The following is a 24,217-nucleotide window of genomic DNA, read 5'->3' on the forward strand; positions in this document are numbered from 1 at the left end:
CAGCGCGGGTGGTTTCTCATGGCAAAGGAGAGCCACTCGCCACAGGACGGCTGCCCGCAGCCAAGCTCCAGAGCCGACGAGCGGCCGAGACGATAAAACACAGGACGGGAGCGGGGCCTGTTCCCTCAGGCCGGGCCGCCTCTGCTCGCTCGCTCCAAACGGAAGACCTCCGAGAGCGGCCTGAGGTGTCACAGCGACGGCAGAGGGGAGGCGCGGAGCCCCGGAGGCTGCTCTTCCCGGTCAAACCGGCGGCCTTAGGCCCGGACTGCCGTTCGCCTCCCCCGCGGCCCCGGAAGCTCCCTCTGCCACGGCCGCCGCGGACCCGCCGCGCCGCCTCAGCCGGCCGGGGCCCACCTCCGCGCGGCGGCGGAAACGGGCGGTACTGGGCGGGCCGCCGGCGGGAAGGGGCGGGAAGGCCGCCCGCCTGTCCCCGGGCCCCGCCGGCCGATCCCCCCCACCCTCCTCCGGTCTAGGCAGCAAAGATGGTTTCTCCCCCAACCCGATACCTAGTGTTCTTTCAGTACTTTGGCACTAAATATAGGTAGGTGCCTCAGCTGGCTCGTCAGTCAGGTGCGGTGGAAGTAAACCAGCGCCTGTTGCGGCCCTGGGGGCGGGTTGGCCATGGGGGAGCGACAAGGAGGCGGCTGAGGAAAGGGTGGGTGAGCACAGTGGTTTTGGTGAGGGATAAACCCTTTGCTGAGTAAGCGAGAGCGGGCAAGGAGCTGGGACTCTGCCTTCTGCTGCTGTGTTAGGAAGGGGATGGTTTGGGCAGGAAGTGCCTAAAATGAGAAAAGCATCAAAGGACAGAGAAGGCGGCAAATGTGTGATCTCGGGCTGTGCGTGTGTCTGTGTGTGGGGGCGAGTTGCTGGATTTCCTGCAGCGGTGGTGGTTTGTTGGGCAGCCGGTGGTGTGGCCGGTGTGTGGTGGTTTGGGTACCCGCGCTGCTGGAGGGATGCAATGCAGGTGGCATCTGTGGGTCCTGCAGGAGGGTAGCTGAGGTGGGGGTTCCCCAGGCCTTAAACATCCCACGTGTGTAGCGGTGCTTGTTTACATTAAAAAAAAAAAAGAAAAAAAAAGTGTGGGGGAGAACTTGTGCAGCCCCAACTCATGGAATTGTGCCTATCTTCATGAGGCTTTTACAGAATAATACCATCACATGCCAAAAACCACACTTCTTTTGCAGTGTGTCACTGTGGGTTCTGACCTAAATTACTCTTGAGTAGTTATGGGTAGGTTGGGTTTAGCCTCGGGATGTATCTCTCTGCACTTCAGCAGCTTTTGTGCATGGCTGTGACTTCTGCAGTAGGGAAGGAAGCTCTTCACAAACCGCCTTCATGGTCTTTTAGCCCCTTGATGACATCCACAGGGCCTGCAAGAAACAGACCTGCAACTGACAACCAACTCCTGGCCCTGAAATAGTTTTATCCGCAAACTTTTTTCTAGTGTCATTTTGTCTGCCTTATCTTCCCAACGCGTCAGCCTCCATTTGAAGGGCTAGTCCAGAGATTAGCATTTGAAGGATGATTTTTATTTCCAGCCTCCTTTCTTGCAAATAACTTCTGCATCTGTTTTCCTCTCCATTCATCAAAGTGTTTGGTCCCTGCAAGTTCTGTAAAAAGATCCAGGTCACTCAATAGCAAACAGTTTGATGACTGTCCCCCATTAACTTCTGGATGTGTTGGTGGACTCTGTGTCAAGTCTTTGGGTATTGATGTATATCAATAACTATTGTACTTGTTTTGCTCTGCAGTGGAGTTATGGAGACTTCGAATGATCAGTCGATAGCTGGAGTCCAGAATTATTTGGAGGTAGGTGCTTGCTAATCATATTGTCATTAAAATAAAACCTCTAGAGTCACATTGTTGAGCTACAGATATTATCAAGGATAAATATTCTTTTTAGAGTGACACTCAATTAGACACTTGCATAGTGCTAAACACTGTAATACTCAAAATAGTCAAAGTGCTTTAGAAATGGTGGCAATGTACAGGTGGGAGAAATAGGTCAGGGTGAACTCAAAGACATTAAGATCCTGATCCTGAAAAAGACGTGAACCCTTCAATGAGACTTGAAATTGAGGCATCTGAGTCCAGAACTATGATTCTGAGAGTACCTGCTCAGGTGTTGGCCCAGCTGAAGGTACTTAATCATGTGAGCTTCATTAGCTCTTATGGCTTTGCCTCTACTCTTCTTAGAACTGCCTTGGTTCTGAGCAGGCCTAGCTGCTCTGCTTCTAGTTCATATCCAAGCCCTTTATGGATTTAGAAACTGTATGTTGCATCCTCCCAGGAGAGGATGTCTCTGATAGACATTTTCAGACACAGGACAAAGCACAGCAGGATATCCATTGTTCCGAAGGAGAAAAAAAAAAAAAAAAAAAAAAAGCTTAGTTTCCATTCTTCTGGAGTTCTTCTAATATGCTGTCAAAAAAGGTATGATCCTGTCATCACTGTTGTTCCGGTACAGCTCCCCAGGATTTTCTGGAATGTGAGAATGGTTTTCAGGACCAAAGTACTGTTTGGGCTTGGACTGAGTGTGCAATAGGAGTGCAAAAGATGCACTGTTACACCAGTGGGTAGAAAGTGGGTCGCTTGTACAGGGTAAATGTTCAGCACACCTGGATGTTTGTGTAACCTAATGGTAATTTAAATACAAGCTGCTGTTGAGCTGCATTTATTTGAGTGGTGCTGGTGAATCCCATGTTCCTGTGCAGGGCAGGAATCAAAAGGAAGCTGGATTATTTTTCTCTGTTGTCTTAGAAGCATTGTGTAATTTGCAATGAAGCTTGTGCCTGTTTGGAAGATAAGAGATTGTTGAAGGTGTTGAAACTGATTGCTTTAGGTCAGATCATGCCTTTTTGTTATTCCGTTTGGTTCGGTCTGGCTGTCTAACCTGAGATCACAAACTGTAGTGGTTTGAAGGTGGTGCACCCGCTATGCTTGTTTGTGACAGTCTGTGCTCTGCCTGTATCAGCTACAGTCCTGGTGGTTGTGCGGGAGCAGAGTTGTTGAAGAGCTGATCTGGGAGGGACAGATCTGCTGTCCCACTCAGCCACTCCGTGACCGTGGCCAAGATGTTTCCGCACTGTCCCTTGGTTTTCTGAGTGAGGGTGATAGTTCTTGCATGTTCTTGCTAAGCAGCCTCCAGAAGGAAAGTGTGATGAATTATGGTTTAAATAAAAGTTTGTCTAAGAGTTCTCAGGGTGTATTTGTATGGCTTCTTGCCTGAGACCATTGTGGAGAAAGTGTATAAATATTGTGCAAATCTTGAAAGAAGAGCCCCAAAGGACTTTCTATCTCATTTATCTAATCTTCTGAACCATCCAGTGTCTCAGCCCCAGGCGCCGGACTTTGGGTGAGCCCAGCAGTTGTTTTGCATTATCCTAGTAACTTTGTTTTAATAGGCGAATGGGTAGGATGGGTGATTAAAGGAGAAAAGAAGAAGAAAAAAAGAAAAAGATAAACTTATTTGGTGTTGTCTTTTCACAGTATCAGCACTTTGCAGGCCAGTTCTGGGATATGTGCTTTGCTTTCATGTGGTGGTATTGATGCCGGGCACTGCTGAGCAGGGCTCTGTCTATTAGAACCACATGGGAAGTCTTAAAGCAACTTTAATAGAAAACTTCTGGGGCCTGTAGGAATTTATCTTCCTCCATTTCTGTGCGGCCTTGAACTTCACAACTTTCCAAAGCCAGGAAGGCAACTGAAGGAAAGGGCAAAACTAAATCTGTAATGAGATCCTTATTGTATTCTAAATATGTTCAGACATTTGTTTGCAGTTACAGGCAAGCAAATAACCTGTGAGGTATAGACCTTGTGTTTCAACGACTGTGCCATTAAAAGTGTAATGGACTGGTGTGCGAGCCTGTACTGCAGTGTGATAAGGTAAAATTGCTGGACTGGGGCTGAGCAGAAGGCCTGTCTATAACCCTTTGTCACCCTAAAGCACTGTATCCTACAGGACATGGAAGCTTTTCTTGTCTTCAGTACTGCTATGTAGCAGAGCCCCAGGACTGTCTGGAGGAAACGGAGACTTGTTTTAGTTCTGGGCAGATGTAGATATTTGAAGGAGCTTTTAAAATGTCTTTGAGGGAGGTGAGCTTTGCAGACAACACTTTCTTTCTTTCTTGGAGACAACGTATTTGTCTTGAAGCCTTGGAAGCCCAGCTTGCTAGTGATGGGTCCAAACCAAAATTCCAGACCTTGCTTCCCCGGATTGGGAAGTTTAAATCCTGTGACTTGGCTCACTCTGGTTCCTTGTGGAAACTTAGAAAATGCAGGACTTCATGCTCTAGTCTCAATTCTTACAAATGTCTGTACTGTAAAGGAAGATCTGTGTAGCACCTTTTGCTAAAGTGAGTAGCTGTTGCTTGTGCTAAGAGGCACCATATGCGAGGCCTGTTAGGTTCTATAGAATTAAGTTCCCTTTTATGTTTGGTTTGAACCATCTCCTGAGTGTGTGGTTTCCCATTGTGCTGGTAAATGCTGCCCAAAACTAATTTTCCCCACATGAAGCTCTGCTTTGGCCAGCAGCCTTGTGCTAAGGCCAGATATTATTCCTCATGAAAGGAAAAGGGGGAGTAGGAGAGGAGAGAAAGAGAACATACACAAACTCCTTCCTGTGCAAGGCAGCTTTGGGACAACCTCCTCCTCCCTGCCCCAGGCCCTCCCAACCCCTCACCCCAAAAAAAAAAAGGAAAAGAGGAAGGAAAATGGATCCAGAGAACTGTCATTTTCAACCCCTGTTTGGATAATAATTTCAGTGGCATTGGAAATTGCTTTGGAAACCCATTCTTCTAGCAGAGCCACTTTCTCAGCTTTTTCTTCCTGGCTTTTACTTCAACTTCTATCTATTCCACTAAAAATGAGTTAGAATTTTAATTGATTTCAGTTGACACAGCACCCATTGAGTCAGTGAGGCTGTGATGACTTCCAATCAGAAGCTTGCACGTTATTATTTATTAGAACACAGCAACTTATAAGTTGTGCATCATCCTCAGTAAGGCAGTGCAATCCTTCGTGTCTGTGCAACTAATGCCATTGTGCATGATGAAACCAGAAAGCAATCCAGCTGCTGTGAAAGAGAGACAGACACTTATTTTTCCAAAACATTCCTACTGTACACTTTCTTTTCAACACACCTATCCACAATTGATTTCACAAGTTCCTTTTGTGGTTCCCAGATGCTTTGTAGAGGTAGTTGACTGAGTATCTTGAGGATTTTTTTATTTAGACTTCAGGGAGAGAAGTGGATGAACTTTTGCTTTCCTTCCATAGGTAGTATACATTAACGGGCCTGTTCTCCATGTCTCCTCTCCAGCATTTGTACAGAGTGAGGAGAGAACAGAGCTCTGAGTAATAATAGCAATCTGGAATGTGGATCCATATAATTCTGGCACAAAATGGTGGAAATTTCAATGTGATTCAAAATACGGAAGTGCTTAGTGAATTAAACCCGTTAGCAGAACAGGCCTACTAAATGGAAGTAATACTTTCCCTGGCATCACTGGTATGCAGGATGTTGGAGGTATAAACTGACACCCTGGGACGCTCGTTGCTGCTCCAGGAATACGATAGTCTGTAAAGACTATGACTTGGGAAGTAAAGGCTAAATGAAAACGGATGAGATCTGGCTCAATGAAAGGCCTCCAGCAGGTGCCAAGCCAAGATTTCAGTGTTCGTAACACCTGCTAAAGAGAAGGATATTTGCATGCTCTGTGTCTTAAAGAAGGGAGCAGAGACCTGTGAACTCTGAGCATGTGGGAGGACACCCCAGCTCCTTTGTTCCTGTATCTTCTCTATTGCTTTTCAGCTGGGTGCCCACGGGTAAAGTGCTTAACATCTGCCTCGGTTTCCCCCGTAGGAATCCATAGGTGATAACCAACAGGGTAGGGATCTGGATTAATAGCAGTAAAGCCTTTTGATTTCCTTAGAGGAAAGGCCTGCTTGTTTTAGGGGCTTTTTTTGTTGTTGTTGTTCTGAAAGGGCAGGAAAAACTGGTTGCTATCCAAGCAATTACATATAAATAATGCATCTTTTTAACAGATTAAAGTATATGGAAACCAGAGGAGGAAACCATCAGCTGCCTATAGGCTCAAAGGATATCTGGATGGTACAGATAGAAGATATTTGCATCGGTGAAGTGGTAATTTCTGAATTGCCTGCAAAGAAGTTCAGCAGTTCAGATATTCTCTCTTTAAGGAGATTAATTAGGATGGGATTTGAATGAAATATTAAAATTGAAACTGGAGGCAGCAGTTGGTTGTATAGTAGGCTGGAGGAAGAATCCACAAACAAAGCTTTGAGCTTTCACAAACTGAGATTTGTTGTTGATGGTGGTCACGTTCCTCCTTGGATGCTCAGCACATATATCCCTCAGTCATCTCTCTGGAGAGGTGTGCCTGGGAGAAAATTGTGCTGGAGAAGGGCTGTGAAAATACCATTTGTTGAACCTGTCATTCAGTCCTGCACCTTTGTGGATTCATTGGCTGACCCGAGCAGGGAAAACAACCAGATTTGCCTTGGAGTCTGCAATCCTCTCTCCTCCAGTCTGCTCTCCAAGAGGGCTCAACTCCTGCTGGCAGAGGAGAAGAGATCCAAACAGTGTTCTTATTGTCCATCTTTGTTCAGATGCAGTGACTGAAATGGGATGCAGTGTGGGATCCAAAGGAGTGCTGCCTCCAAACGCCTCCAAGCCCAGAACAAGAAAGGAGGATGTTTTCAACGTTCTCTCCCTCTACTGCCACTCAACTGTGTTCCCACTGGCTGTTTTTTGCCTGGTGAAAAAGGAGGGGGAGAAGAGGGTGGAGGAAGGGAGGAGCCTGCAAAACCCAAACATATCTTTGCAGAAACTTTGCTCTTAAAATGTAGCTTCTGCTTTAAGACAAATTGCTGAGGCATAAGCCAAGGTCTGCTGCAGAAAACTATTTAATTTCTGTCTGCTTCTCTCTACTTAAGGGTGATAAATAAAGATTTTCATTGTTAATTGCAACCACATGTGAACTCCAAATAGAAGGATTAGGAAGGGGAAAAGGCTAGGGTCGTTTTTGTTCTGTTTCCCAGGCCTTCCCCTGCAGCTCAGTTTCGGTTTTTTGTTGCCTCCCTGTGCATTTTAATGGTATGTTTCTGGGAGCCTGGAATCCTGTCTGCTCAAATAGTAGGAGTCTGGAAGGTATTTGTGACTCAGCAGTTCAAACTTTATTGACTCTTGGTGCCAAATTGAAATGTAATAAAGACCACTGCTGGGTTCACTACTCAGGCGGGGAGATGGGAAATTTCTAGCCAGTGCTCTGGTTTTCTGCCTTTTTTTGTTGTTTTTCAGTCTTTCAGATATGCTTCACTTATTCCCTGTAACAAATTACATTGGATTTTCTGTCTAAGGGCCTGTCCTCACAAAGAAAAAAAGGTGTATTTTGCAGTGCTCCAGCAACCTGCTTTAACACCTTATTGTAGGTAAGACCTGCTATGGTTTTAACATTGCATTAGAAAACTTGGTGTTCTAGTAACTTCCTGACCTACCAGTGTTTGTCCCTTGCCAAAACCCACCCTGGCTTTGCTAAACTTAGGCCAGTCTAGACAGACCCTTAAATATATAGCATCTAATTGACTGTGTTAGCATCTCTTTTGCTCTCTCTCTTTTGTGTGTGCATCTTGATTAAAAGACGCCATATTAATGACTCATTTAGCAGGGTTTTATTTACTTTCCCAGCAGGAACCTGTAGTAATTTACCCAGTTGTTTTTCCAGTGTGTGTGTTAGTGGGCAGAATGGAAAGGCAGAAACAGGGTGGGGATAAAAGCCAGTGGAGAGGAACAGTTAGTAAAGGGAAACAACAGTCCTAGCCACAGGTGGATTCTCCAGCAAATCCATGCCAAAATCCCTTTGCAGAACCTAGAGGGTCTCAATCTCTGTCCTTCCCTTTGCATTAATAATAGTAAGTTTCAGCTTGTTGCAATACAGTTTTCTAACTAATTTTTAAAGTACCCGTCAGCTGCAGTGGAATTTTGGGGCCTTTTGGTCCAAAAAGCTTGAACTCTGTGATGGTGTAAATAATGTTTGTCATTTTCTGCTTTAGTCTTGCTGTGGCAGAGACCTTAGCGTGGAGTGAGACATTGCCTGAATATTAAGGCAACTCTTATCTCCTGAAGAGAACAGTACTCTCAAGGATTGGCCAAGTCCTGCATTAATGCAACTGTGGAAGTAGAGAATATAAGGAAATTCCGTCTTGTGACTGCTGGTGGTGTGTGTTTGTCCTGTGGTTATTTGTACCTGCTGGGATAGCTCAGTGTCAGCTCCTCAGCTACTGGTGTGTTTTATGAGAGCTGTGTCTTGATTCTTAGATCTGTTTATATTTATATTTCTCAGTGGGACTAATAAATGCATTACATCAGTGCTATGCTAATACTCATCTACTCCCCTGGCTTCTCCCCTGCTCTCAGCAATTAATGGAAGCATGTTGCCCTCTGTAGCCCTGTTGCCATTGTGGGTGGAAAAGAACTTCTGCCTGCAGCAATAAGCTGCAGTATTTTACACCATTCTGACCTCCACTGGAAGGAAAGGATGCAGCCTGAGCTCCTTCAGGCATCTTGGCTGATGTCATTCGGACATCCCTGTGTGCTGTTTTGGAACCCTTTAAGGTTTGGGTTCTGCAGCTCTTTAAGAGCTGCTGAAGCGATCCGAGTCCAGTTCTTAGCCGTAAATTGCAGGGGTGGTGTCTGGGTTTAAGTTCTCTATCTCCTTTCCCACTTACTCAATGATATAAAGCAAAGGATAGCAAGATGAATATTTTTTTTACTTTGTTTTGTACATGTAAGGAAGCTCGCATGGTGTTTTGGGTGTTCTGTTTAAGGTGAATTCAGGACAAGAGGTGAGAAGCCAGTTGTGCTACAGAAGTCCCCAAAACAGGCTCATCTCCATCCCTTTCTATGTAACCCATTGTAAAACTCCCTATTATTTCTTTGTGTGAACAATAAGGAGACATGTGGTTAGCAAGGAGGAGGATGTTTTTTCCTAGCTAGCTGGAAGCAAGTCTGGTGTTCATGAATCCATTTCATGTTGGCTTTCAGAAGGCAGCGCAGAACCTAAAACCCGTTGTTCCCATCAAGTTCCGCATCTCCAGCCGCACGGATACTGGCGTCCATGCACTCTGCAACGCTGCTCACTTTGATGTCCAGAGGGCACCGGGGAAGCCAGCTTTTACTGAGAAACAGCTCATCCGCTGTCTTAATTACCACCTGAGGCCTGAGCCAATCCGGTGAGTTGGTGGCAAGTCAAAATCTTTTATTTTACCCTTGTTGGAGAAAGGAAGAAATGCAGCAGTGATCTCCCATCTTCACCCAGAAGATACTTTCCCCTGTTATGTGTTGGCAAACCACTCCCTTGCACATGTGTATTTCTGCGACTACCAGACCCCTGGCACATTAAATCAGTCTTATTCCACCATTGTTGGGACACCGTCTATGCTGGTACCACTAAAACAAGATTTGTGAGAGATTGGTGTCACCATGTAAGTATAGAATCCTCTGGGATGGCTCTAGTTTCCACACATGAGCGAGGACATTAGTATTTTAACTTTCAGTTCTGCTTTATTCCCCAAATGCCCTAATTTTCTTTGTTTATCGAATTAGCACTTAGCAAAAACTTGCCTGCAGTATTGCCTCTCACCTGTGTCTATGCAAAAAGACAAGGAACAAGCAAACAAAACTGCTGTTAGTGTTAGCATATTTTGTCCTCCCTTCCTGTGTGATCAGCCTCTTTTCTTCCCTGCTAGACTAAGGCTACCACTTGACGTGGTTTAGAGAGGTTACATCAAAAACTTCAGTTTAATATTTTTGTAGCAAGACTTGATGTTTTACTTAAGAAAAGAACTTTACCTTTCCCATTACTATACCCAACTATTAATGACTAGGGAGAGTTGCATATGAAAGTAGTGAGGAACTTAGAATCATAGGATCGCTGAAGTTGGAAGGGACCTTTAAGATAATCAAGTCCAGCCATTAACCTACCCTGACAAAAAACACTTATAAACCATGTCCCCAAGTACCACATCTACCCTTTTTTAATCACCTTCAGGGATGGCCAATCCACCCCCTCCCTGGGCAGCCTATTCCAATGTTTAATAACCCTTTCAGTGAAAAAGTGTTTTCTAATATTCAATCTAAACCTCCCCTGACATAACTTAAACCTGTTTCCTCTCATCCTATCACTTGTCACTGGGGAGAAAAGGTCAGCCCCCACCTCTCTACACCCTCCTTTCAGGTAGTTGTAGAGAGTGATAAGGTCTCCCCTGGGCCTCCTCTTCTCCAGGCTGAACACCCCCAGTTCCCTCAATCGTTCCTCATAAGATTTGTCCTCCAGACCCCTCGCCAGCTTTGTAGCCCTTCTCTGAACACACTCCAACACGTCAATGTCCTTCTTGTAGTGAGGGGCCCAAAACTGAACACAGTACTCGAGGTGGGGCCTCACCAGTGCCGAGTACGGGGGGATTATCCCTTCCCTAGTCCTGTTCACCACACTATTCCTGATACAGGCCCAGATGCTGTTGGCCTTCTTGGCCACCTGGGCACACTGCTGGCTCATATTCAGCCGGCCATCCACCAACATCCCCAGGGCCTTTTCTGCCGGAAAAGGAACTTGATACAACAATCTGCAGAGAGCAGAACAGACGTTTCTTCTTCCTGTTTTCTTCTTCTTGTTATTATTTCTTGCAGAATTTCAGATCGAGCTTATTCTGCATGAGACCTAGGTCTAAATGCCTGCACTCAAAGGCGGGGGGCGAGGGGGGGAATCATTAAACCAACAGAAATTTGCATTGATTACATAAGTAATTACTACACCCTGTGCATTTTTCAAAAGGTGGATTGAATTTAATATTCTTTCCTTTTCTTCCCAAACTGTTGTGCCATTTCTGTGTCAGCTGTCAGTTTCTGTGTTCTTCCCCAGACATAGGTGCATTATTATGGTTAAAGTGAAAATTGAATGAAACACTGGGCTTTTTAGACTAAAAGCCAAATCTGTGCTATGTCATAGAATCAACATACCATTTGCCAGTAGCTGCTTTGCTGCGGTCTGTTCTTTCTTGTGTTACTTTGTCTTATTTGTGTAAACTAAAAACTCTTCAATGTCTTTGTCGATACAGCATTTGCCACAATAGGACTTGAATCTCTGTACAGTACCTTACTGAAGAGTGTGCCAAAGTACTTCAGAGTGTTGTGCAAGAAGATGGGTAATTTATAGGAGGTATTTAGGTGAGCAAAAGAACTTTGATGCAAGATGCCAGTTGGTAATTACTGCGAGGCCTGGGTTGCTCTGTTTCACGTTACTGCACTCTTTCTGATGTCTGGTGGCATGAACATAAAGGAAGATTATGGAGGCAAATTCCCCATGCCAGAGCGAGGGCCCAGGACAAAAAAGCACATCCCTCCCCACCCAATGAAGGTATTGTTGTAAGAATAGCAACATCACGATGAAGTACACTCCCCCTTCCCGCTTCACACAGTCTGCTTTATTTTCTAATCTCTTCTTTGTGAAACAGGGCCTGACCCACATGCTGACAAAGCAAGGCCTGGGATTTGAGGACTGACATCATACTTGCATCTGTTCTTGGTTTTGCAAGGGGGCATTCTAGTTCTGGAGGGCTTGGGGGCAGTGAATCCAGCTCTAAGTGTGCAGGTACTCAAATAGTTTAGGGTCTGAGAGAAGGAGAGATGAATGATGGTGTTACTTTTTTTCAGGAGGTCTTTCATGCGTGTTCCACATGGTGTATACTGCAAAGAGCGAGTTAGTATGAGTTGGTTGAAGCTGTGGCATGCTATGCAGAAGGTGTTGCTCTGCAGTTCAGTCAGCTGTTTTGACTTTTTCAGAGCACGTTGCAAACATTCAAACCTTAAGCAAAGGAAGGAACCTGAGGAAAGCAACCTCAGGTGGCAGAGTCCTGTCTAGCTTTGACTACGCTGGGGGACATTCGGTACCTCTGGAAACTAGGCCCCCAGGATCAGACTGTCCAAGGTGTTTGCCACTGTTTTTAGAAGCAACAAAGCAGATTGCCTGCCTCTGGTCAGCAGTAGAGATGAGCAGCTAATCCACAGATGTGACTAGGGAGGGAGACATTCCAGCATGCCCTGCACATGCCAGCGACACCTGCAGTGCTGGGCAGAGTCTAGCCAGGTTGCTGAAACTCTACATCTGCATTAACACTGTGTGAAACACAGCTTAACTAGCTTGCTGTTTCAGCACTAGCTTACTTGGAGTAACTTAAGTGCTGTGTTGTTCAGCAGTGCCTGACACAACTTGCTCCAGACCTTACACTGACTCAGTGTGAGGCAGAGATGGACTGAAGGGGTCAGCTTCTGGTTCAGTGGCTATTCCCTAGACCATGTGATGTGTTGATGCAAGGAGCAATATTAGGTGGAGGGACTCTGCCTCCAGAGTTCTGCTATGTCATGTCTAGAGGGCATATTGACTCCAGGGAAGAAATGCTGGTAGTCATGTGTGTGAGACAGTAGTGACTTGACATTTATTGCTGTAACAAGGTACGTTGTGACCAGGATCCCACCTGTGTAGCTTCTGTAGGCCTATGCCAAATAAGCGATTAGTGCCAGTAGCTCTCATGGACTCAAGATTGGGTTTTGCAGTGTTTTCCTGCAGCGTTTCTGGAGTTGTATGTCAGTGATGCTTTGCATTTATTTAGATACAGTGGGACCTTTTATTTGTGGGCTCTCAACTCGGTCAGTGACTGGAGCAGAAGCTGCAGCAACTGTCTCGGAGCCAGCTGCATTCTCTCACCTCCGAACAAACACCAGGGGAGCCATCAGAGGGTGAAGGGGAAGAGGAAGTAAAATCCTTGGAATCTGAGCTCAGGAAGGAGGGCAGGAAGGCACTGTGGGAGCCTTGTTACTAGAGGCACATAGTTCCTGGTTGTGGCTGTTTATTTTGTTGTTTTAACTGACCTTTTTCCCTGGATGTTTACAGTTCCTTTGGCAGCCCTCAGACAGTTTTGGGAACAGCATAAGGCCACACCATTTTTTCCCTTTGATTCTAACAGTCTTCTGACTGTCCATGTTAGCTTAGCTATCCCTCCACGAGACCCTCTTGTGATGCCTCGGAGAGGGCGAGCTCAGCCTAGGGGCAGCGTGTGATGACTATTATGCCGCTCGGGCTTGAGATAGATTGTGGCTGCCATTAGAAATGCACAACTGTCAGTCCCCAGAAATCTGTAAGGGCAATTTCCTCCCCCTCCCCCCTATTTGCAAAAATCTGTTTTAGCAGTTTGCAGAGTTGGTTGAGTCTGTCTCTGAAAGCAAAGGTTTCACGGTGCATAGCTGAAAGAAAAGCAAATACTGCTTTTACTACACAGCCCACAGACAGCCATCCAGTAACAAGTCAGATCATGCATCCCAAACCTGAGATTGAATATTAGCATGATAATGTAAGATCGATGGTTTGGCACTTACAAATCCAGTTCCTCCATTGGCCTCTTGAAGTAGCAGCTAGATTCCTCTGCAGTGAGAGGCTAGAACACAAAGCAAATCTCTCTCCAGTTAGCTAAGTTGCATGCTTCACATCTGTGAGTTACTGTCCCTTGACAGCTTTCACCTTCTTTGACATATGTGTAAAGAGTGTAATGCAGCTTCTGTGGGGTGGGGCTGGAGATTATTTCTTTTCAGGCTGCTGTGTCAGTTTAAAAAAAAAAAAATCCTGAAGTAGAATTTGACTTAGATGGAGTTTTGGTTGTTATTTTTGCTCAGACTGAAAATTAGGTCAGAATCTATACCCCCTGGAAGTCAAACCCTTTCTGGATGCCCTGGCAGTACTAGGGAACATGAAGTAGGTCATAGTTTTGATTTCATTCCTTAAAAGACTAAAGCAGTTGTTCGGGAGTCAGAACTAGCTGCTTTTGCAGCCAGGGAGTACCACTGCAACGATCAGTCTGTTCTGCGTGTCACCAGCCACTGAATCTCAGTCTCTCTACTCGTGAATTGTGTTGTCTAGCTTTAGCGGAGTAAGTTGTCCTAGAGAGCTAAAATTACTGTTGTAGCCACTTTCAATACTAGTAGTTATGCAGATATGTAGTTGTAGCTAACTGTGATACTGTGACTGATCAGTCCAAGAGCACATGGGATTGCTGACCAAGAAAGTTTTGAGCTAGAGAGCATCTCTAAAAGGAGGCAGCAGTGGGATCTCACAGATGGGAAAAGTGTTTTTTTTTTTTTGTCTCGCACTAAGATCTGACAGGTACGTATCAGGAGGTGATATCTTCTGATAGAACGCAGTACAGTCCTGATCAGTTAGAGAGCTTATCAGGGTGCAGTCAGCTCTACTTCTCGTTCCTCCCTTGGCCTGAACCTTTTAAAAACAGTTCAGCTGCTTTCCATTAAGGAGCTTGGTGACGGGCATGTGTCTAAGAGTATTCAGCAACCATCCCCTCCCTCTGTAAATATTACTTTGCCAAGAAGAATTCTCTCCTAATGCTGAGGAGAAAACTAGGCACTTTCATGTGGTTGCAAGCAGGGGATGATGGAGAGAGGAATCTTTGTGAGAATACATTATTGTCGATGGAACTTGGAAGGGAAACAAGATTCCAAGCTGGCTGACTGTATCATCAGCAATAACAACCTTCTTTGTAGCATTATGGGTCTCTTCTATCAACCGATCTGTCTGTTAGATTTGCAAAGCGTATTTGAAAGGGTGTTGTCCACAAAGATCAGAGTGTATTTCATAGATAGGGTAACTTCAGGAGGACTTTGCTGTCCCTTAAGTAGGGGTGGTAATACGGTAGACTCACACCTACATCGGGTTTTGGTTTTGTAAGCACACAATAAAACCTGTCTGAGTGACAAGACAGAGCTGGGATTTGTCCCACCTCCTGCAAATTGCCATTTAGTTTCTGTTGTCAGTTGAGAGAGAAGAATGTACTTCTGGAGGACATCTTTGTATCTAATACATTGCATTTCTAGTTAGATGTCTTTGGGCTTTTTTTCTTTCAACGTCCTCTGAAATTCTGACTCTGTTGAAAAGGTGAAGAATGCCATGAGTCTTTATTTACCAGCAGTCTTTCAAAAAATGTGATCTTAACAAGGCCTGAAATGTAGCTGCTGGAATAATGCTGGAAAGACATTCCTAGCTAGAAAGAGCCGATAGTAGAAATTGCATCTGCTAGGAGGGGCAGGAAAGGATGCCTGCATTGAAGAATCATGTGAGCATAAATAGGCTTTTCTGAAAAGCCTCTGTCAGAGGTAGTAAAAGGATAGTTATTTAATAAAAATCACATAAGCATTAACAAGAGAAGCTGAAGACATGAAATGCTTGTGGAGGCATGTAGACAGAGGAATATAAATGTAATAATTATATTATTTTGTTTAGAAGAGGCTGGGGGTCCCAGGTTCAAACTCCATTGCAGGCTTGGAGGATGTAGTTTGCATTTCTACTGAGGTTTTATAGCAGTGCAGCAATCTCCTGGGCTTGTTATTGCAAATCTTTGTGGAGGCCTGTGGCTCAGCTTTAATTTCTTCTTCTGTGGTCTGAGCCTTTGCAATCAAGGGGTGTGAGCCAGAGGCACTTGAGCTGGCAGAAATCTCTGAAGCACCAGCCTTTTTAAAGTAAATAAATAGGTTTGTCTATTACTTGGTCCCAAATGGTATTGTATTTTTTGGCTGCCCTGGGTTCCTTCTCTTCACTATGCCAAACTCCAAAGACAGAAAGGCACACAGCAGGAGAAAAACTACCTTCTAAGGAGAGGTATCCTCTAAAGTAACACCTGCAGCGAGATTATGCCTGTGTAATAGTGACTCCTTGCTGTATGCTCCCTGCAGTATGGTGCATAGCCAGTACTCTGGGATGAGGGGAAAATCAAATCCAGTAAAAACTGCTGCTGACATGTTCAAATCAATGATAGCGCTCTGGGGGAGGTGCAGAAACACAGGGAAGCTCTGTTTTCTCCATTGCCAGAGAGAAGGGTGTTTTCTTCTCTGACAGCCTTTGTACCCTCCCTTCTGGCTACCAAGCTGTCTGTGTTCCATGGTAATGGTGGCATTGGCTTAGAGTTTCTAGACAATTTCTCCCTGTTGCTTATAGAAGAAAACAGGGGAGTTGAGCTGCCTGGAAAGCTGCTTCTTGAGGTTAACTGCCCAGATTCAGTGGAAGATAAGTAGACATGAACGTTCCCAAAAGCCATTTTCTGCACATGTGAAATGTGAGGGTTCCCAGGAGGTCTGCATGCAGCTCTCTGCTGTTTTCAGATAAACTCAATATCAGCAGTGGTGGGATGCACCTTTATTTTCATTGCTGCAGCAAAATCCTCTTCATCTTGGAGGTTGTGCGAGGCAAGTGACCTAGTTTCACCTATCTCCATCTGCCACAAAGAGGAACGTAGCTGCCTTTGAGAGGGAGCACAGAGGTGTCTGTTGTTGGGGGAGTTCTTCCCACTCACGTTTGGGACCATGGTTCTGCAAAAGCAGAAGGGCACAGTGTTCGTAAGGTGTGCTGGAGATGGAGGGAGTCAGCTTGCTTTGGGAAGTTGCTGCCTCTCACCTTAAGCATGGCGAGGAACACGGGCTCTCAGCCAGAAGCAATACAATTTGATGGGCTGGGTGAGGTGTTTGGCTTCACTAGGCAACAAAGAATGTTTACTGGAACACCTCTCCTATGGGGGCAGGCTGAGAGAGATGAGGTTGTTCAGCCTGGAGAAGAGACGGCTCCAGGGAGACTTTATTGTCGCCTTCCAGTACTTAAAGAGGCTACAGGAAAGCTGAGGAGGGACTCTTTATCAGGGAGTGGAGCAATAGGATGAGGGGTACGTTTTTAAATGGAAAGAGGGGAGATTTAGATTAGATATAAGGAACAAATTTTTTACAATAAGGGTGGTGAGACACTGGTACAGGTTGCCCAGAGGGGTGTTAGATGCCCCATCCCTGTAAACATTCAAGGTCAGGTTGGACGGGGCTCTGAGCAACCTGGTGCAATTGAAGATGTCCCTGCTCATTGCTGGGTAGGTTGGACTAGATGGCCTTTAAAGGTCCCTTCCAACCCAAACTATTCTATGGTTCTATTCTGTCAGTTGCCATTTCTCAACTGAAGGACTGATCAGTCTTAGCCCCTTGTGATAGTCTGAGCGTCCCCAAAATGTGTTGACAGATGATGATGACAGGGGTGATGCCAAGGCTCTTCCGCCTTCTAGTTGACAGATGCCTGTGGCAGCCTACAGGTGCAAATCCTTGGTCCTTGATTAGTCATTGGCTGTCAGGAGAGAATGATATTTGATTGTAAGTGCAGTTTTGCAAAGAATCCATTGCATGTTTCAGTTCCTATCTATGTGGTGATCAGGCAAAAGCTTTTGAATTAGTGCATGACATTTCTCTCCGTCTCACTCATTCTCTTCTGTCCTAACAGCATTTTGAATGCCTATCGAGTGGCCAGTAGCTTCCACGCACGCTTCTCTGCGCTGTCAAGAACCTACATTTATCGGCTCTTGATGGGCTGCACTCATCATTCTGAAATACCGGTGTTCGAAAGGGATCTCTGCTGGGCTCCTGCAGGAGGGTAAGTGTGTTCCATTAAACCTCCCTGGAGGGCTACCTCATCAACGCTCTGGAAAGGCTTGGCCTTTGGGCAAGCGGGGAGGGGGTAATTTCCACATGTGAGACCGGATTCCCCATTTGTATTGACAAGATTTCATTGTTGAAACTGAGTTATGTTCACTGAGATCTGAGATTTACGGCTCTTTTTAACTGTAGTTGGTTGTACCTGTGATATAAACGTGCTTAGCACTGCTGAAATACTCAATGCCTCTGGGTAGAGTCCATCAGCAACTTTGTGTGTCCCTCCCTGTGGAAGTGATGAGCATTTCCTCAGATGACCTTGCCAGTTCATACAGCAAACCCATTCGGACAGCTGGCTGAAGGAACAGTGCTCTGATATGATGCAGACAGGCAGAAATGCATTGAACGGCAGATCTCGGAGTTTTAGGTGTGACCATACAGGCAGGCAAGAATAAAGACTGGGAATTCTTTTTTTATTCCCTCCCCCCCCATTCTGGTAGCGACTGCATGTAAACCTGCTCTCTCCTTGCCTGGCTGAGTGTCTGTATGTTTGAATAGTGAGAGCCACTGACTCTGAGCAACCCTACAATAACAAACCAGTGTATGTAGCTCAGTAGTCACTTGTGTTCTTGGAGTAGCCAGAGCCATAACAAATCAGTGCTTGTATATTCAAGGGAAGAAAAGCAAATTCAGTGCCATTTAAAAAGCCAACATGATAAACAGTGGGTGAGGAAAAAACAAACAAAACCCAGAAGATAATTTGTTATTTTCCTTTTAGTTTATGTTGTACTGAGATAAACATATATTCAAGAAAACTGGTTTTCCACAACACTATAAAGAAAAACAGGTTTGTAGCCAGTTATGGTAATTTCATCACCACTATTGGAATAACAATTGTGGGTAATGGGAAAAAAATGGAATCTCAACTCTCCTAGCAGAGGAATGAAGATGACATTGTCCTAACTTAAATTGCTGACCTTCTTTTCCGTGGGCTGTGGAAGGGAAAAATAAATATGAAATTGCAAAATGAGATGTTATGTGCACAAAGTGCTTTAATCTCAGGCTTATGAAGAGCATTTAATTTAGTCCAGACACTGCAGTTAATTTTCTCAAATGTAAATACCACGTGAAGGATAGGGTGAGCATATTAGAAGTTCTGAATGGGAAGTGTCTTACTAAAAAGTGAGATATTTGGACTGCTAGTAGTGAAGCTCATAGTACGTGTACTACGAGCACATCTGGTGTATAATACACATACACAATACACATGAAACTTGTGTAGGCATCTGAATTACCAACTAGGTGTCATCAGCGCTTCTCAGTTTGACCAGGATTCTGTAAGTGCTAGTCATTTTTCTTGAACCCAGTGAAAAAATTTAATGATGTTGGAAAAGCTTATCTTGATTTTGTTGTTGTTGTTGTTTGTTTGTTTTCTTCAGAAACGTTTTGACTCCTGCTAAGATCTGAAAAACTTAAGCCATAGATCATGCATACTTGCTCAGGTTTTTCTTAGGAGAAATTTGCAAAAATAGAATAAAAATAGGTATCTGTTCAGCAAATGTATCAGTAAATCTGTCTAAATTCCTTTGCTCAAGATTATTTTGAACAGACCTTGATACTTCAAATGAAGAAATCTGAATGATGCTTGGCATTATGAGTTGTACCCTTGACGCTTCCTTCTGCAACTCCACCTTGGGTTTACACTGGCTTCATCTCTGACAGTTTGCTCACTCATTCCATTTTTGTTACTTCCTAATTTCATCTTCTGGCTGTTGCAAATCTAGGGTTTGGAAAACCATCAGTGTTTGATATTTTTCTTACCTGGCAACATCTTTTTCAGTTTATAAGATCCAGATATTGCAAAGGATTTTGTTTCTCTTGCCCTATGCTCTAGCCAGAAATTTGAATAGAGTTGTTTGAATTGAACTGTTATAAGAAGCACAGCAGGATAAAGGTTTGTGTAAAAGCATGTGCCTGCCAACCCCTCATCTAGCCTGGGGTTTTGAGTACCTTCAGACCTCAGGTCACTTGGCATCTTGGCTTGTGGTTTGGGCCACTACAAGACAAACTCCATCTTGCAAAATGTGTTTCCACAGTGCTGCAATGTTAAATCTACGTTTCAGGCTTCAGCTTCTCATCAATTAATTGGACTTTGACCCACCTAACAGACTTTGTCCCATCTAATGCTCTTTTCCTTTTGCTCTGCATGTTTAATTTCAGCCACTTGAACGTGCCTGCTATGCAGGATGCAGCACAGTTCCTGCTGGGAACCCACGACTTCAGCACCTTTCGCTCACTGAACTCTGAAACACGTTTTCAGTCTCCAGTCAGAACCATCCTCCAGGTAGACATCCGGGCTTCTTCTGGTTTCCTGTCCCACCACTATGAACACAGGTGAGAGCCTAGATACTCAGCTGAGGAGCTGCTCTGAGCAGCTGGTGCTTGCTTTGTCTGAGAAGCTGCTTCCCAGCACTGGCACTGCTTTGAGAACTGACCTCCTGTTTGCTGTGCGTTGCCCTCGCGGTCCTGTGATGGTGTCAGCAGAGTTCTGCCTAGTGACAGCTTGGGAAGGACATTTCTTTCCCTCTCTTCCCCAATGTCCTTAGGGAGAAAGATAAGCAGGAAACTGGGCCAGTTGTTTGTACATTAAAAGGCAGGATGTTATAAATTGGTGTATGGAATTGAGCACACAGCAATTCCCCCCTCCCCCCCCCCGCTGCTGTCCTAGCTTTGCCTAAAGGCTGCAGAGAGAGGGGGGGAAAAAAAACCCACCCAACACCTAGGTCACTGCCATAGCTGTGCAGATCCACTCAGTTCACATCAGCAACTCCTACTGTCTTCCTTCCCAGGGGATGTTGATGAAGGAAAGTCCAATATTCATCAGTCGTTACATATGCAAATCATTGTTCTTTCAGGACCAGGTCTTGCAAGTATTGAAATTAAGTGGCTTGATAGATTCTTCCTCTAGCAGAAACTGAAGTTTTTTCCCAGAAAGATGATGGGTATTTATCATCTGAACATGGCTTTTGCTTTCATGCTGGCTTCTTTCACAGATACACGGGTGTTGTATTTCAGCTTGAAAGCAAACTTTGCTGTTGTCTGCCTCCAAACCACCTTTTCCTGCTTTCTGATTAGGAGAAAACCCTTTTCTTTGTAGTTTCCCAGAAGGACCCTCCATTAGATTTGAATACCTACTGAGCTGTCTGTAACAATAAGTGCCATGCCCCAAGCTTTGGAGCCTCACTGCAGTTTGCAAATAGCCCACTGTTTCTTTCACCATGTCTTAGAACAGCGTATTTTGCCAGCAGTAGTGTAAGACAAAAACTGAAAGGGAACTGCAAAAACAGAGAGAGATCTGTATACTCTGAGTAACCTTGGTCTTTCAGTTCCTCCCGTCTTCTCCAATTCCTGCTTTTCCTGCTCAGCGCGGGTGCCTGTCAATGCTAGCCACGCTATAAAGAGCCACCCAGTTGGGTATGGCGCTTCCACTGCCACTCTCCGCTGTATAAATGCAAGGGCGTGGGTGGTTAGTGCCAGATGTAAACACTTACTTCCCACCTTCTTGCAGCTAAGAAACACCATCCCTGTGGGAGAAAGAAGGCCGGAGAGGAAAATGGGTGCTGTCATGTGGCTGCATTCCTGCTGTTATTGGGTTGCCATTGCTGACTGGAGAGCTTGGCCTCCCTCCGTCAAGTGTGGTTATGCTTAGGGACACAAGTAACAGTGAAATCCGCAAGATTATCTTGTCCTTTATAATGAGTTGCATTGTAAGTGTCAGAGTCCTGAGATAACCTGAAAATAACCATTAATGGTCTTGTTGAGGTTGCCTGTGAGTGCATACAGACCAGGTTACCTTCCAAATCCAGACCTGCTATTCTTAGTTGACTGATCTCTCAGATTTAATATGGATCAGCTCTTTTTTTTCTGTCTTCAATTTTAATGTAAAAAAAGGGAAATTGCCATTCTTTGCATAACTTGCTGCATAAACCCCATCCTACATAAGGCCGAAAACAGCTCATGAGAGAGAGAGAGCAGACCTAAAAACTGGATCAAAAGCATCAAGCTAGGTGCTGATGGAATATTGTTGCTTTTGGTGACACATGCAGTCAAACTTGTGTTTTATAGCGAGTCATTTTTGTAATGTGTCGATATAAATTGATTTAGTGAATGTTTAAGCTGAAGGGGATAGCTTTGAGAAGCTTAGTTTAATGCATTAAAATGGCATTTTAACTCTCTTAGAATACTTTGGCGGTAATAACCACAACCTTGAGTTTTCTGATCTCAAAAAAGTTGTGGGGTTTGGGTCTTTGTGACAGCCTAGGTGGTGTTGAGAGTTGTTTTGTTTGTTTGTTCAGGGTTTTTTAAGTACAGTGTCCTAGTTACTTTTAATCTCTAAAACTCTCCCTATGGGAACAGTTGCAGTCATGGAGCTCCGTGTTTGTTTGCCCATTCTGCAAATAAGACAGCAAATATGCCTGAAGTCCATGTGTATTTCCTTGCTGCAGTAGCAGAATGAACTGTTCTTGCAATGAAAGGGCTGGGATAGCAGTAAAAGCTTATAAATAGAACATTTTTTAATTAGTTTTTTTTTAGCCTAATCTAAGGAGGTTTATTTTCTGTTTCAGAGGGAGGAATCCGTAGAATGATAAACCATGCTCTCTTAGTGAAATAATGCAGCTTTTCTTTCTCATTCTTTCCTTCCATTCTGAACTTAAACCGATCTTCTCAATTGACCACTTGTCTGTTTAAAAGGCTAACTGTTAAAATGATTCCTTCCATCAAACTCAGTTGCTCAGCAACAGTAGAAGTGGAGTTAGTGTCCCATCCATACAAAAAGCTTTTGATGCTAAGGATGTGTTCAGAGACTTTAGCTCCATCGCTTATTCCTGGAGAGTGATTGCTCTGTCACCTGCTTTCCACCTGAATATGTATTATTCATTGCAAGGTGCTGGCTTCTGCTGCCAAGTGGAAAAAGACAGCTGGATTTTATGCTGGTAAGCAAAATTATTTGTGAGATTGACAAGAAAAACAAAGTTTCCCTCTTAAAGAAAAATATCTTGTTCTTTTTCAAAGTCTGCAAGATATTTTTCTTAACTATCTCGAGCTGTCTTATTGTAGCTTAATATATCTTGTCAAGACAACTGAGACAGGAGTATCCTGGCTACAGGTGTGTGCAATTTGGTGGGGATTTGTCCCTACTTGAAAAAATTCTCTCTTGTGCTTTGCTAATGCCCTGAGCTAAATGAGGACCTCGATGCCCTGGATATTTGTGCACGTGTGTGGCAATGCACATGTCTGTATGCCATGTGTATCGAGCTGAGGGGAGTGATAGAAATGTTATTTCCTCGCATAAAGAGGAATCTGGGGGCAGGAGCTGCCTTTGCATATGCCAGCATACACGACAGGGAGGGCTAAAAGCAGTAATTTATCTGTAAATCCTGTGAGAAAACAGGTTGTGGCTGCTCCCTACAATGATGGTGTCACAGTTTCTCTTCTGCCCTGGTGCCCCATGTGGGCCAGGGAACCATGTTGTCCCTGCTTCACCTTTCTTCTACAGCTTGCAAGAGCTGTCCCCTGTCCCGGGGAATGGGCAGCCCCTTTCTTGATACTCAGGTGTTTCCAGCAAACCCAGCCTGGCCATCTCAACCCTCCAGACAAATATATTGCAGCTGTGCTTTTCTCCCAGCTGATTTGAGTCTCCATAGCTCTTGGATAGCCAGTTACTGGGCTCATTGCAGGAGAGGAGAGGAGAGGGGTTGCATGTAAATACTTGCTTTTCTGGATTATGCAAGGTAAGCTTTGTCTCTTTTTTCCTGTAGGAAGGCTATGGGATATAAGGAGCACTTATAAACTGTGAGTGAGTTTGTTTATTTTTTAGTTTTCTTTTAGTGTTACTTTTGTCAAAGTGAATTCTTGGATTGTTTGGTAGCGTGGAAGTTGGGAGTGCAGGTACTGAGGTGAAAACGTGCTCATTTTTGTGCTCTGGCATATCTGATGTATGATCAGATGATATATGATATGTGTGTATGTTTTTATATATCTAATGTGCATATCAGATTTTTTTTTTTATTATTTGTAGGAAGGAAATGTGTGTACAGGTTCTTCCCTGCAGGACTGTTCCTGAGAATGGGTTTGCATTGGGTTCTAGTGTTAGAGCTGGTACCAGACCATCAGCAAAACTGCAAAAATATTTCAAAAGTAATCCATAAAGTTTTAGCAGAGGATGCAAGTGTCAGGGATGTGTTGGAATTGTTAGCCTCAGTAGAGTTCTTATAAGGAATATTGGTCACTACAATAAAACTTTCTGGAAAATGGTATCTATATGAACAGAGAGATTTGGTGAGGGGAAGGGATGTCTTTGTATGGTAGCATCCATGTTCCAATGCTGGAGTTGGATTCCTCAGGCGTGTCTGTGTCCTGACTTGCTCGTCCTGGCCTTTCCAGCAGCATATGGATGTCGCAGTAGGCATTGCTGAGTGTTGAAATTCATTCTGCAGAGCCTGTAAGGACCACATGACTCTCTCAAGCCAGCTCCAAATGCAATGGCAGAGTTGCTTTGCTAGGGTTGGTTGTTTCTTCCTTTCTCCAGGAGGCATCAGGCTACATTCCTCAAATCGGTGGTCTCTTAGCAGACTGCTCGGTTTCACCTTGTTTTATGTTGCCTTTTCCCTTTTGTTTGAATGG

The 24,217-nt window shown here is 44.5% G+C and overlaps 1 protein-coding gene across 1 annotated transcript in view; it reads left to right on the forward strand.

Annotated features, from left to right (window-relative positions):
- The first annotated feature begins 401 nt into the window (after nucleotides 1–401).
- Nucleotides 402–24,217, forward strand: part of PUSL1 (pseudouridine synthase like 1) — a 29,389-nt gene continuing 5,573 nt past the window's right edge. Inside the window, exons 1-5 of the mRNA XM_082493378.1 lie at nucleotides 402–541; nucleotides 1,752–1,809; nucleotides 9,065–9,252; nucleotides 17,385–17,534; nucleotides 19,754–19,927. Coding sequence (XP_082349504.1) covers nucleotides 483–541; nucleotides 1,752–1,809; nucleotides 9,065–9,252; nucleotides 17,385–17,534; nucleotides 19,754–19,927 — 629 coding nt within the window. The 5' untranslated portion in view covers nucleotides 402–482. The remainder of the gene's footprint in view (nucleotides 542–1,751; nucleotides 1,810–9,064; nucleotides 9,253–17,384; nucleotides 17,535–19,753; nucleotides 19,928–24,217) is intronic.

The sequence above is a fragment of the Vanellus vanellus genome, assembly GCF_965231255.1.
Source record: "Vanellus vanellus genome assembly, chromosome: 20".
NCBI classification, from domain to species: domain Eukaryota; kingdom Metazoa; phylum Chordata; class Aves; order Charadriiformes; family Charadriidae; genus Vanellus; species Vanellus vanellus.